The sequence below is a fragment of the Crocodylus porosus genome, unplaced genomic scaffold (genome assembly GCF_001723895.1).
Source record: "Crocodylus porosus isolate Cpor-Errol unplaced genomic scaffold, CroPor_comp1, whole genome shotgun sequence".
NCBI lineage: Eukaryota > Metazoa > Chordata > Crocodylia > Crocodylidae > Crocodylus > Crocodylus porosus.
Genome location: NW_017728915.1, coordinates 1715460 through 1730743, shown reverse-complemented (window position 1 = coordinate 1730743; position 15284 = coordinate 1715460). Strand labels below are relative to the sequence as shown.

The following is a 15284-nucleotide window of genomic DNA, read 5'->3' as shown; positions in this document are numbered from 1 at the left end:
TTTCCAACAACCTGAGTTGGTCTAATGAAAGAGATCAGATTTACCCAACGAACCTTGTCTGCCTATGTCCTTAGACCAACACAGCTGCAACCTATACCCATGTAAGTAGACTAAGGCACTTATGTGTGGTTCTATTCCACACTGTTCAAGCCTTAAAAATCTATTCATTTATCTACTCTTGCAGTACACCATCATCATTCTAACCCTTATGACAGGCTTACAAAAAAGCAGCTAAAAGAAGAAGGATCCACCCACCTTGTGTATTAGCTGTTTCTTAGGGTCTTGAGCACCTAATAGGTAGAATAGAGTCTGGCCATCTGTTACTGTGATTGGGAGGGGAACAAAGGTAATATCCAAGAGCCTATCCCAGTACCAAGACTGAAGGAGGAAGTGTTAAAGTTAAGCTTCCTGGGCACTCAGATCTTTGTACTTCTTTAATGTGCTCAAGACCAGATTATTATCTGCTTGAGCAAGTCAGCTTTCCAAAAGCCAAATACCAGAACAGATACCTGGGTCCTGTGAACACTTAAATCCTTTATCTTTCCCGAGCTAAATTACCACCCAGTATTTGCTACACTAGCTGAAGTACTTGACTAATGGGAAAATGCCTCTTCCTTTCTCCCAAAGCAATGCTAACACAGTAATTTCTTCTCTATCACCTCACAATGCCATGGTGATTACCTGCTGTGTTAATATAGTGATTGGCTGTCCTGATTTATCAATTTAATCTTAACTGACCTTAATTTGATCATTGCATTGTTCTTTAATTAGCTTAGTAAAGCTGTAGCAAATGAGCTCAGCAATATGCTTGCTTAAGTTTGTATCTGCTTGTTCATCTTTTTAAATAAAATCCATAAAAATTAAGCGATTAGGAAAATCAGTGCTTCTTTAGCTTAGGAGTGTTTGCTCAGCTTGCACTGTTTTTACATCACTATAAAATTCAACTGTGTACAAGTCTTGAGAAACCATCAGTCCTGAGGAGACTGTTTTTCCTGTTGCCTCAGAGGAAGTCACAAAACAGCACAATGGGAGAGAAAGCACTGAAGTCTACACCTGGACAAAGAAAACTAAGTACTAGTTCTTCCTGAGTCACTAGTATACCTAGTGACATTTATGCTTCCATTTGACATCACACTGCAGGTACGCATCGACCATGAGTCACGCCACGTTGCCCTTGCTTACAAAGACAACAAATGGTTGTTCCATCTGTGTTGGAACAACTGCGCGGAGGTACCAAAGTCTGGCTCATGGGAATGGGAAGGTAGGACCTCTGTCAGCTGCAGGAACCTCTTTAAATTATTAGGTACAAAATGACAAGTTCTCTACCTCCAAAAGGGACCTTTTGGCAAATTATTTATAGCTCCCTTTTGCTCGGTGGGTTTTGTTATTGATCGTGTACAAAGGCACCAAGCAGACTGAAAGTTGGAAACAGGAGGTGCAGCAGATTTCAGAGAGCTGAGGCTCATTTATTGAGGGCAACTGATTCTCCAAAGGAGTACCGAGACCAGAAATCCATGCAAGAGAAATTTGCTATAGGAAAGTAGGTCCACAGAGAACTACTGTAAAATGTGGGTGGAGGCAGTAGCCAGGATGCAGAGAACAACTGCACAGAACAGCCCGGAGAAGTAGATTTTGGCCAAGGGTAGCGTGACTCCTATTATAGAACTATGCTGGCAACGCCTCAGGGTCCATTCGGTTTAAATCAAAGGACAGTTTTAGAAGGTCTCATCCACACACGTTGATCTGCGCAGAACTCATTCATCTACCTCAGAAAGGTACAAGGCTGAGCTGACTCTGGGGATCCGGGGAATAGATTCACAGACTGCAGAGGCAGAGATTTCATAGCTGAAGGGGACATTCATGGTCATCTAGTCTAATCATCTCTTCCAGCTTCTCCCTGCCCCTAAAAATCTGTTCCTATTCTGGATCTCACCCCAAACCAGCCTAATAATGGCACTAGAACAGGCCTAGGCTGTCTCCTCTCTGGGTGCAGATCTGGCCAGCTCTGGCAGTCCACCTTTTCTGTATTTTACATTCTGCTCACAACCCACAGCCTGGGACCCTCAAGGAAGTACCTTAACATGTTCATTTATTTGACTGGGCAAAGTCCAACAGACACATGGACATCTCCCTATTTGAGCAGAAGGAAATTAAATTAACTTAAACTAACCCCCCTATAGGGATTGGCTTTAATGACATTTGAAGTCTCTTCCACACCTATGATTCTCTGATAGCCCCATGTAATTACTAAGATTCCCCACACACCATACACAGAGGTTGGGACATGCCAAGTTACTTACGGCTGCCAAAACCTCTGCCTCTGTTGCATTACACTTTTACATCCAAAGACACTGAAATCAGAAGAAGGGCAATTTGGCAAGTTATGGGTTGTATAGGTGAGGAAACAAGTGTACAGTAAACAAAGGTGTGAATTTAAAATGCACTGGCTACTCCACGTTACCTTCTTGTGGGGATACAGTGAGACAAGGTTCTTTGGGTAACTGTGATATCCTTTATTAGATTAAATAAATAGTTGGGAAAATTGTTCTTTGCAAGCATGTGGGCACAAACACCTTTCTTTAGGCATATCGAGAGTCTGCTGGTGGTGAACTGAGTGAATTGTGAGAGACAGTGCGCATTCAAGTGCCTCTAACGGGAGTTAGCACTAACTTCCCCATGTAGACAAGCTGCTATAGTTGCCACAGGAGCAGAATCTTTGAATGCTCTGATTTTTGTGCACATAAAATTACTAGCTCAATGATCCACTAAAATAGGACCTTGCTTTGAATTCACAGAACCAGGGAAGTTCACTGCTTTCGATCAAAGCTATTTGGCCTTATCGAGGAAGGACAATTCCTCTTAATCTTCTTTAGCAAAACTACCTGTTCTTTTCACACTGCTCCTCTGGCATATACTCCCCACTGAATGCATCTCAGATCAGTCATAATGACATGGCACCCCCCACACCTCATGCCCCTATGTATAGCTTGTTTTCATATAAATCCCCTGAACACCCAATACTGCATGCAGTGATGGACTCTGGCCCCCAGAGGTCAGTATCATGCACCTAGGCTCTGGGAACAGGCACCCAAGGGAGGAAAGCGAACACAGCTGTTTAACAACTAAAACCCACTGCTGCTCTAAAGTTAAAAGCTAACCCTTGTCTCTGGATTTGGAGGGACTGAGGGGTCTGGCAGGAATTGCAGGACAATGGAAATAAGCTAAGCCTGAATCAAAGGCCCAGCATGGCCCTCTGCCTGCCTGACAGTGAGAAGGAACAGTCATAAACAGGGATCCTCATTTTCTCTGTTAAGTTGCAAATTCTCTTATTAAAACCCCGCAAAAATCCGTGATTAAAGTGAAACACCATTATATATATGGGTATCAACTGAACACAGTTTTATTGATATAGTCACAATTTTAAAACAATTTGGAAGCCTACCACTACCAGTGCCTCAATCACTACAATAAAATTAATTCTAAATACCTACAAATTTTGGTATTTTTAACATGGAAAATCAGACCTCCCCCTCCCCCATCACTCACCAGGACACAGGTCCAGGCCCTTCACTCCAAAGCCACAGCCACCCAGGCCAGCTGGTGCCCCTCACTCCCACCTACAGTCCTCCCCCTCACCCCTGCCAGAGGGGGCCCCCAGCTGCAAGGCTACAGGGCCAGGGACCTGGATCTGCAGCCCCCTGCTCCCCACTGCAGTGCCCAAACCCCGGCTGCTGCCTGTAGGAGACAGCAGCTCCAGCCCAGCTTCTCCTCCTCCTCCCCCTCCCCCTCCCCTACAGCTGGTGCTGCCAGAGCAGAATCTGTGTGTAGGGGGTGAGGGGAGGTCAGGTGTAGGCTACCTGCTACAGGCTTGGACTCCTTGCCCTGCTGCCCTCGCTCCGTGGCCTCCACAGCCCAGCAGGCAGGACCCAGTATGGCAGGGCGGAACAGGGCTGGATGGGGAAGCTCGTTGCCCCCGCTGGGAGCTCCTTGCTGGCATGGCATGGTGGTGACCTCTCCCTGCCCAGCAGCAGCAAGGGGAACAACTCCAGGTTGCCACCCCTGCTGCTGCTAGGTGGGCAAGGGGTGTTTTGCCAGGGCAGTGCAGGGCTTGCTGCAGCAACAACCTTTCCCGCCCGGTCCTGCCTGCTGGGCTGTGAAGGCCCTGGAAGAAGGCAGCAGGGTGGGAAGCCTAATTTTGCAGCAGGCAGCCCGCCCCTGCCCCACACACAAAGCTGGGGGGCATGTGCTTCCCATGCCCCCCCAGAAGTGCACACAGCGGGAAGGAACCAGCCCCACCCCTTTGTCCCCCCCTGGATGAACTGCCTGTGGCTCCATCCCTCTCCCTGCTGGGGCCCTACAACTTCACATTCCAGCCCTGGGCCCCAAGCCCCACACTGCTCAAGCTGGGCATCAGCCCTAGCCCTAGCCCAACTCACTCTTTCCCTCCCTCCATCCCCCCCTTTAGGAACCTCAATCCTTACCCCCCGCCACCAACTTACTTGCAGAAGCTGCTCTCCAGGCTGCAGAGAGACCACTGCCAGCCTGCAGAGAGCTTTTTGCAAAAGTGGAAAATCTGCATATTTCTCAATTAAAATGACAAATCTGTGTTTTTCTCGGTTAAAAGAAACAATTTCATGTTTTTTTTCTATTTTCCAACAGGAAATGGAAAATCCGGATCCCTGGTCATAAGCTGTTTCTTAGATCACAACCTGTGATTCTTCCTGTGCCTGCCCTGTCAGATGAAGGTTGCTGGATCAGCATCAGGGAGGGGCAAGCCTGCCCAGGGGTGACTGACTCCTGTAAATGAAGAAAAGCATCTGAATCCAGAGTCTGTGCTCTGCTGGAAATGGGCTTGGGATCCAGCCCCTAGGAGAAGAAGACCAGGCCTGGAGTTCCTGCTTGTTCTGGAACAGACACAGCAATGTGCCAGGATGAAAATTGTATTTCTGTCCCCACTACAAACAGGCATTGGGCTCCAGCCCTCAGATGCCGGCTGCCCTGTGGCATAGGAAGAGCTAGGCACCTGTCTTGATGTAGGAGAGCCTGGGCAGAGCCTATTCCCTGCAAGATCAGCCCTGTGCATTCCTCTATGCCATTGGTGACTGGCTTCTGGGAGTCAGGCCTAGCAACTACAGACCCTAAATTTGGTCTCTACCTGAAGCTGCAGGAAAAATCTGAGCTGCATCTCCTTCCCCACCCTTTACATGGACATGGGGCACAGCTATTGAAAAGTGCCACCTCAGGTGACCATATTTCCTTACTTTTAAAATGGCACTTTCTGCTCTCAGCCCCAGGGAGCAAGAGAGTGTGTGTGTGTGTGGGGGGGGGGGACGGAAGAGGGGCAGAGCACCATACAGTCCTTTCTTAAATGTCCCCCCAAGATCTCCTGCTGAAAACAGGACAAAACCAGTCAACTTGACTAAATCAACAGGACACCCAAGACAGGTGTTTACCATGGGACTATCCTTAGGGAAAGCAAGATGTATGGTCACCATTAGCACTGGCCCACTGGCTGGGACAAGCTGTTCACTGACAAACATGAGGCAAATACATTTTTTTCTCCACTGAAAAATGCTGCAGCATTTAATAACCCTGCTGATTCTAAGGATGAACTTAAACCTGGCCAAAGAGAGAGAGGAAAGAGATTGGAAACTGAGAGGGGACAGACACTTCAAGGGAAGCATAAAGGGGAGAGGGTCCAACATACTGTTTTACAAAAGAAGATGCCCCTTCATCCTCAAAGGCTTGTGAAACAGAGGTTCAACATGGAGTTTCTGGGTGGTAGCAGCTGGGCTGGCAGCACTGGCTATTCTTGTGCCCTCTCAAAATAAGCATTTCCCAGTTGCCACCCCTAGTTATGTTACTGTTGTGGGAGCTGTTTTGTGGGGGATGTGCATACAGTCTAAGGGGTTGGGACACGGCTTGAAGTCCCAGCTAGGGGTGGACTTTGTTGTTCCATGCCCTGTCCTTGGGAAGACAAGGCAAGTCCTCCTGACTTGCATCCCGTCTGGGGCTCTGAGGAGGCATCAAGATAAATGCTCACATTGTCAGGGAGGTTCTGGGTTGAGGGGGAACTGCAACCTCACTGACATGTCTCAGTCAGGCGCTGACTATTCCCATCCATGGCTCTTGTAGAGAGTGTTTTATCCATGGGCCTTAGCGTTGGCGATGCATAGGGGGTGCACACGGATGCACATGTACGCCCTGAGTGTGACGGTGCACCCCCTATGAAAAGGCGCTGCTGACACTGTCTGTGGGTGGTCACCTGCAGGTGGTGACTGAGCCCTAGTCAGCGCTCTCAACCCCTTCCCCTGCCACTGACAGCACCGGTGGCATCTGTGGGAGTTCCCTGCTTACTGTTGTCACGCTCCTGCTGCCACCATGCTCCCGCCGCCACTGTGCCCCCCCAGCCACTGGGGGCACGCATCATTCGTGGGCCTCAGTGAGTTTGTTCCTGGGCCAAATGTACTGATCTCTCTATGGACAGAATGAGTTGCTGAGCCCCAGAGAGGTGATGTGACCTGCCTAAAGTCACCATTAGGCCAGTGGTTCAAAGTCCAGTGCTCCCTGCACTGGGTCACACTGCTTTCCCTTCAGGCCCCTGTTTTGCACAGGAAGAAGCCCCGTGTCTGTCCGTGCATCAGTAAGTGTGCCATGACCAGGGAGGGGAGGAGCTGTGTGCATGCATACTGCCCTGTGCTCCTGCCTGCCCTGTGCTCCTGCCCGCCCCATGTCCCATCCCACCTCACCTTGTTTCTAGCCAGCTTGTCAGAGCCCACATCCCGCACAGGCTCCTGGTCTGGGGAGCCATCATTCTCCTTCTCTGAGGCCACCTTGTTGTCCAGCTCCTTCTCCTTCTCCTTCTCCTCCTCGCCCTCCCCTTTCAACCGTGCCACCTCCTTGCCAAGCTGCTCATTCTCATTGAGCACCTCCTGCCGCTCCCGCTTGAGGCTGGTCAGCTCCTTGGTTAGGGTCTCCAGCTTCTGCCGCAGCTGGCGCACCTCCTCCCGGGCCTTGTTGCGCTCTGCCCGCACCTTGCTCCACTTTTCCCGCCAGTTGGCAGTGCAGTCTGACCACCAGCGCATGGTCTTCTCCATCTGGGCCGCGCGAGCCCGTGCCTCCTCCAGCTCCCTCAGCCGCAGCTCCTCCCTGCTCTCCCAGTCACTGTCCAGGCACACGGCACCCAAGAGGGGGAGCTGGGGTGGCCCCGGCGAGGGTGTGCCACTCTTTGGGGTAGGGGGCATGGAGTCCGGCAGGCTCATCCTCTCAGGTTGGGGGCTGCCCAGGATGTTGAGGAGGCTGCTCTTGGAGAGCTGAGGTGAGTCCGCTAGCCGAGAACTGGTGCTTTGGCTCATGGTGGCCCAGGGTCAAGCTCAATGTCAGATCTGGTGTAACAGTAGCTTCTCTTACATTGGCCCCTGGGCATGGGGTGGAGAATTCAGGACCCAGACCCACTGCGTGTGGACAGGCACAGAGAACTGCCACAGCAATAGATGTGAGGAATCACTACCTGTCCCTGGTCAGAGACAGGCCAGACATGATGAGCTAAGCAGCTGTTCCCTTTTCAAAAGAAGCCTCAGATGAAGAAGAGCTGAGGTGATCCAGCAGGTCCCAGCGTCCCCCACCTGGTCCCTGTCAGACACAGCAGACAGCACTTCAGAAGCAAGGACATTCTCTGGCACCTTCTTATTGGGAGATGGCTAGTGGCTAGGGCATCTCCATACCCTTGATCTCAGGTGAGGGTGATGCTCTTCTGACAGAGGTCGTATCTCATATATGTCACAGCCAGACACAGTCCAGAGACAGGGTGACCTGGAGACCTGAAAGGAGGACAAAGGTGTGAGGTACAAGCTGATGACTATCCCTCAACTCAACCCAGGACTCTGCATCAGACCTCAAACTTGGTGGTAACTCCTCCATCATGTCTAGGTCTGGCTGGCAGGGTGCTTACAGAGAGGGGAGAGGGGCCAACCATCCAGAGCTCTCTCATATCATAGCCTTTTTAGAGACATGTTATGGTCCTCCCATCATTTTGGGCATTGCAAAGAGCCACTGGGAAACAATACTGTGAAAACCTGCAGCACAGGCAGTAAAAAGTGACTGCTTTGGTTCTGATTCTTGATGGCTCAGTAAGGCCTCAGACCAAGACGGTTAAAAAGAACCAGTGATATTGGGTGCCCATACTGAGGCACTTAAGAGGACTGATCTTCAGCACATGGATGATCAGAGGGCAGCATTTATGGAACATTAGGCCCCTTCCTCAGGGCAGGCTTCCAAAATCACCAGTCAGTCAAATTTACTTGGAGTTAGAAGAATTTGGCACCTCCAAAAACCAGGCCCCCATGTCTCAGACTAGACACCCAAGTGAAGCATGTAACTGGCAGACATCCCACACAGTGACACAGCTAGGTGCTCAAGGCACAGGGACAGCAGCAATTTCTGGCTGCTACCAAGAACAGCCATTTTTTGGCTTCCCTCTCCATAAGTCAGCACCTGAGACAGTTTCCACACCCTAGTTACGCCACTAGGAAAAAATCTTTGGATGACTACATCATCTGTTGTAGGAAGAAAGCTAACTACGAACTTTCTATCTCTACCACAACATGGAGGATAACAACTGGTAGCCATTTTTGTAAATATTGGTCTAAATGGTCACAGACCTGTAACAATATAGAAAAAAAAAAAGCCTGCTCTATCTTCTTTCTCACTAAAGGAATCGCTGCAGAGTGCAGTGGTTTACAAGCAGGTGAGACACCATGCAGGACAGCATGCTTGTATTTGCTCTCTCCATATTTTCCAGTTGACAGACTAAGGCCCCTGCTACATTTTATGTATATTACTATAACTGGTTAATTGTGGAGTAAATTTAGATTGATCACAAATGCGAAGTACTTATCACACAATTAAGTGATTAATGGTGCCATAAACTTAGACCAGCCACACATGCAAAGTAATCAGCACATGATAAAAACGATTATCCAGTTATAAGCCAACCAGCTATAAAGTTAGTGCTTGAAAATGTGTAACAACTCTCTAGCAGATTTCTATTCAGCTTTATTTGAACATGTAGCTGGGCCCTCAAAGGTATCAATGCTGCAAAACCTGCCTGGGGTATGACTAACCAGCTAGGTACATTCTGCCCCTTGCATCAAACACTCTCCAGCCAGAACTGAACCCATGGTGCAGCTGATATGCAAACCAGAGGCAAAACTAATGTATCCTCCCCTAACTGTATTGGCTGTACAAGGCTACCAAGAGTCAACACTTGATTGTGTAAGAACAGGTGATTTGCAAGCTGTATGGAGAACACAGCAGTTAATACATTGTAAGACTGAGAAGGACCATTATGACTGCTGCATAACACAGGCCACAGAATTTCACTCAGGGATTACTGCAAGGGAGGGAATTAATATTCACTTCCACAGTAAAGCAGAATAATTAGCACAGCTACTTGTGGGAGAGCTAGCGTGTATCTTTAGAAAAACATCTTCTGTTAAGGTGGAAGCTCCAGGTAAGGGAGAATCTACCATATCCCTTGGTGAGCAGTTCCACTGGTTGGTTACCTTCACTGTTGCAAAGTTGTGTCATTCCTGATTCCAGTTTGTTCAGCTTCCACTTCCAGCTGCTGGATCTCATTATGCCTTGGATTTGCTAGATTCAGGAGCTCCTCAGATCAGGTATCCTTTCCTAGCATAGAACTGTGCAGACCATGAGCAAGTCATGTCATAACCTCCTCTCTCATCAGTTGCTTTGGCAGGAGATGTCTTTCTACACGTGATTTCCCAAGCTGGAATCTCACACAGTTTGTTTTCCCCTCCCCATCCCTGCAGTGCACTTTGGAAACAGAGCTACAAGCCTTTCTTGGAAAAGCACTTGCAAGGCTTCCAGCTGTGTGTGTGTCCGTGTCGTGCTGCATTCCACTGCGCAGACAGGGCTCTGGGGGCCCAGGCTGGGAGCTGGACCAGGCCCTGGGAGGTGCAGAGGAAGCAGACAGTTTGGGGGTAAATTCTTCACACTCTCACAAGAAACACAGGGAGCAAGCAGGGCAGTTGAGCACAGACAGATATATATAGAAACATGTGCAGAAAGACTTGGAGCCCAAGGGGCAAGTGGGGGCTGGTGAGCCTGCCAAGAGCATGTCATTAGAAGCAGCTCCACAGACTTCTCTGCTGGCAGAGACAAAGCAGGAACAGAGAGTGAGCTCTTGGCTTGATCTTTAAAGCAAGGTGAGCTGCAGCTGTTGGCCTGGTTGGCTATGACATGTCTCTGGAAGGAGGGGATCTCGCTGTTCTTGTCCAGCCTGCCCCTGGGGAAAAGCCTCAGCTAAAATTCAGGACTGCTGTCATGTTCCAGAGGGCCTGCACCACATGGAGCTCTGTGCTCATCCAGACGCTGCAGTGGACAAAGGCTGAATTTGGTCTAAAGTGGTCAAAACCAAAAGGGTCTTAAATGTAACTGGTCACCAAGACGTGTGTGTGTGTGCATGTGCATGAGCATGCGCCCATGCACAATGTGAGAGAAGGATACAACTACAAAAGTGTGTGTGCTCCCCAAAATTCAGGAGCTGGTGGAACTGGAAATGGAAGATGATGTGAGGGAGGTCAATGTGGAGCCACTGCTTTAGGCAAATGCTTAATCTAACCTGATTACATCCAAAAGGATATTGTGCAACGTGCATGAGTACAATGGAGCAGGGGAAGATGGGACATGGGGAGCATTTTGACCACAAATAGCTTCATCTCTGCTTCTTCTCTGTAGTAATGGCATATACTGAATAAGAACTAAACAATGGACTTTACTGTGGAGTAGTAAGCAACTGTTGCAGACCCTTTGTCTATTTTTAGCTACCTAGTTTGGGGCTCCCTAACTGAGGGACCATCTCCCAGTTCTCACCTCCCTCAGTCTCCTGTTAGGGACCATCTTTAACTTAAAACTTCTATCACTACACACTCCACCACCTGAGGAATCATTGCAAGGTTGTTACATCCATAATCCCTGATTTCTCTCTTGTATGTGGTTTTCTGGAAAATCCAGGATGCTTCAGTGAGGGAAAACTGTCCCTTTAATCCAGGGGAACATAGGACATGCCCACACTGCCTCTGGAATATGTCTGGGAGTAGTTCTGTGAAACATGCCCAGCCCATCCGCTCCTGCTCTATGAGTGCCAAATCCAGAAGGGAAGCAGTGTTGAGTGGTACTGAGCGCCTGCCATTAAGCTCTGGTAGCTGCATTAGGGCAAGCCGTTGAGCCCACTGCTTCAAAGGGCCCAGACAAAGGGGCTGCACAGCTGTCAAACATCACATCTTGGTGCTATAGAGGGATGTTGCCAGGGAGCACAGTGATATTGCACTGCAGGAGGGAGGTCACAGCACTATCAGGTGAGGGTTTGTTCCATCAGACCAGTGTTTCTCAACCCTTTAAGTAGCAAGTACCCTTACTTCTGAAAATTTTAATAAGTACCTCAATACTCAATTTTCCAGGGGAATTTATATTTACAGACTAATGTGTGCCATATGTTGGAAGAAGGGCTGTGTATGTAAGGCCATAATATGACAGATGTCTGATCTGGTGTGGGTAAGGTTGCCACCTTTTACTCTAGAGGTGTACAACTCAAGTATGTACCTGGGCTGGAGGTGATGCTGGCCAAAGCTAGGAGGGCTGAACCCAGTGTGGCATGTCAAATTATTACTAGGGAATTTAAAGCATTGCACAATGCTTCCATAGTTTTGAGAGGAGGAAAAGAGGCCAAGAGAGAGGAAAAGAGGGCAACAGAAAGAGAGAAAAGGAAGCAGCTGCTGCCAGTCACAGAGTTGAGGCAGCTGGGAGGTTGCAAGCCCTGCTGCAGGCATCCTGGGCTCTGTGGCTGGCAGTAGCTACCCAGAGCCTGGGCTGGCTGTAGCCAGGAGGCTGCAAAAAGCAGCTCAGGGCTCTGGTGGGTGCATGTGCATCTCAGAGCAGACAGAGGGGCTACAGCAGTGCAGCCCAGAAAAGCCCGGTGCTGCTGCTGGCCCCCCCGCCTGTAGCCAGCCTGAGCTCTGGGCAGCTGCAGCAGGCAGCTGGCAGGCTGCAAACAGTTGCACCGGGCTCTGCAGCCCTAACATCCGCTTCATACCAGCAACTGCATACGTGCCTCAGAGCAGAGAGGGTTGTGCTGCCTCAGACCCTATCCCCTATCTGCTCTGAGGCGTGTGTATAGTTGCTGCTAGCACAGAGTTGATGCTGAGCTTGGGAGCCCGGCACAGCTGTTTGTACCCAGCCTGGGCTCTGAGCAGCTGCACCAGGCTCTACGGCCATGCTGGCAGCAATTGCATTCACACCTCAGAGCAGACAGCAGGGATATACCCACTCTCTGCTTTGAGACACCCGTGCAGCTGCCACCAGCATAGAGCTGATGCCGGGGCTCCAGAGCCTGGGGCAGCTGTTTGCATCTGTTTTGCCTGCCTTCCCCCTCCTGCAGCAATCTGTGGCCAGCTTCCGCGGGCGAGTGGCCGGGTGCAAACTTGGCGGTGGCGGGGGGAGCAGCAGCGCCCCCTTGCTACGGGGATTTTTGGTGTACCCCAGGGGTTCACGTACCACAGGTTGAGAAACTATATCCTAAAACACTGATCACTGCAATGCCCTGCCCCCACATGCTCCCCACAGGCCAAGACCCCTTCCAGGGGCTCTCTGGTCACAGGAGGCTGTGTAAATACCTGTGTGAGCTGATTGCACCTTCTCAGTTAGTGTCACAGCCATACCTTCTTCAGGGTTCAAAAACAAACATGACCTTTATTTGGAGTTTTCCCTGAATACAAAAAGTTGGGGTCCCTCTGCCCACTACCATCAACAAAGGCACTCAAAAGAAAATAACACTATCTCTTTCAGTTCTGGCCATAAAGATTCAACAGCAACATGCTCCTTCAGCCTCTCCTCTTCTCTGTTAGGGCCCTTCCTTAAAAGCTCTAAGCTGGAAATCCACCCAGGAATCCAGTTCCTCTCATCTGCACCTCATTGCCAATCAAGGCTACCAGCCCTTTCTGGATCCTTAAAGGGTCTCTGGTCATAATGTACCCAGATCACACTGTTGGAAAACACGTACCTTCTTTCTAACAAGTTCCCCTCAGAATTCTCCAACCCAAATTCTGGTTCCACTACAACCTGCAGGAACTTGCCACTGATTTCACTAGGTCTCCCTGGCTTTTTTCTTTTTAAAACTCCTTTCTTCTTCCACCTCCCTGCTTCCAGCACAGCAGTTCCCTTCCCTCCAGCCTCTCTATAACTCATCCATTTGCCTGTCCAAATCTTTACCCAGATTGCCTCTCTCCTCCCTCCCACCAGATCATCCCTTCCCAGGGGATCACTGTACTAGCTTCCTTTCCCCTTCCTTTTTCTGGTCTTGCTTTGCCCTTCTATCCTCCTGCAACACCTGCTGCACTATAGCCCTGCGCCTCACCTACCTGCCCCCCTGTGTCTGTCTTCTGCTTCCAGTTCTGTGCCTTCACTATGAGGCTAGGCCAGATCCTCAGCTGGTATAAATCAGAATAGCTGAACTGTAGTCAATGGATGACACCAAAGACAATGGGGTTTCTCTGACTGATACTTACTGGGGATTCTCCAAACCCTCTGGGGGATGGGTTCTGCCACACATCTCTGATCCTTTGCTTGCTGCAGCCAGCCCTTGCTCTGCTCTGTCCTATACATTTCTCCCCCACCCTGCTGCCACATAGCCCTTATATTGGCCATCCTCATGGTATCTGGGCTTCCTTCCTTCTTCCACCTCTTCTGCTTTCCCCGTTGCTTTGCTCATGACTGCTGTCCTTATGGGGAGTTCAGCCAATCCAGCCTTTTATGAGACTCACCCTCTTTACCCCATGTCCCGACGTTCTCTCTCTGCAGCTTCTGTCTTTCAGGCCTCTGGCACACTATGGGATGGGCTGTTGGGGATGGGGGTGTTTGTTAGGCCAAGGTATAAATCACTGGAGATGACACCAGGGAAGGGGGAGCTGGTGAGTGAATAAGCTTCATTCAGAGCCTGGCAGATGGCTGCAGAGAGAAAGGCAGTTAAGAAAGAAAGAAAGGAAACAAGATATTCTCCCTGAGAAAAATGTCCATGAGGACCATCAGTTCTCTCCAGAATAGGGAAGGCAGTTCCCCAGGCGCTGGGACAGAGCATACTGGAAGCAGTCATCTTGGGCTTTGTGCCCAGTAGGGTCAAAGGCTGAGAGAGTCACTCCTGGTACTCAGATGGGGCAATAGCACACTGTACACAGAGCCTGAAGGAGCAGCAATTTCTGTCCCTAGGGCTGGGTGTAAATGTTAGCACAAGTGCTCTCATAAAGGGGCACAGCTGCACTCAGATCCTGATACCACACACCCCATGGATGGATGCCCCTAGCTTGGTTCAGCACCAAGCACCACCAACCAGGGAATCTCTGCCCCATGACAAGGGCTGCTCAAGAGGGCCAGGTCCAAAAAAAAGAGGACATAGATGCCCAAAGTCAATATTATTTCAGAAGCGCAATCCAAAAAAATCCCTTCTCAGTGGCCACCTTACCCTGGAGATGCCCCCTTTCTGACTAGACAGCTATCTAGATACCTGCAATTCTGCTTCTGGGTACTCTCAGAACATCCCCAATCCTGCCAATTAGACTTCTACTACTACCTAAGTGCCACCAGAATCCAAAAACTAGATGGAGCCACACCTGAATCCACTGAGGGACCAATCTGCTTGGAACAGTCTGAGCATGCCTAGTACACACTGACCACACTGAGTTCAGCACAATGCACACTGTCCAAGATCAGCAGTAGTGCCATTGCTTTTTATACCATGGCAAACTTGAGAGAGAGTAAATGGCATGTAAATGAGTAAAGGATTAAAAAATCTGACATGCAGAAAAAGAAGTGAGGCTCCATTTATCTAGTTTATGAAAAAGGAGTTTAAAGTCCACTTGACCTGAAAAGCACCTATGTAGGGAACAGAATTTTGTTGGTAGAGGGCTATTCAAGAGAGCAGACAAAAGTACAACCAGCTTTCAATGGGTGGATGGTAAAGCTAGATAAACTCAGACTAGAAATAAGGTGAAGGTAGGTAAGTGATCCTTAATCACTTCACTAAGGAGCCCTCATCCTTAAAGTGAAGGTAATTAACCACTGAAACAACTTACTAAGGGCTGTTGTGGATTTTCTATCACAGATTTGTTAGAAATATTATTAAAAATGCATTATGAATAGTGTTGTTAGAACAGCACAGCTGCCAGCTCTCCCTGGTGGGAGGAGGAGGTAGAGAAGAAACACCACCAAGGACA

At 49.3% G+C, this 15284-nt stretch overlaps 1 protein-coding gene across 2 annotated transcripts in view; it reads right to left on the bottom strand.

Moving 5' to 3' along the window:
- Positions 1-7850, bottom strand: part of CCDC102A (coiled-coil domain containing 102A) — a 28825-nt gene extending 20975 nt beyond the window's left edge. For both annotated transcript variants that reach the window (XM_019535505.1, XM_019535506.1), the window contains exon 1: positions 6750-7850. In XM_019535505.1, the coding sequence (XP_019391050.1) occupies positions 6750-7355 (606 nt within the window). In that variant the 5' untranslated portion in view covers positions 7356-7850. The remainder of the gene's footprint in view (positions 1-6749) is intronic.
- Positions 7851-15284: the final 7434 nt, after the last annotated feature.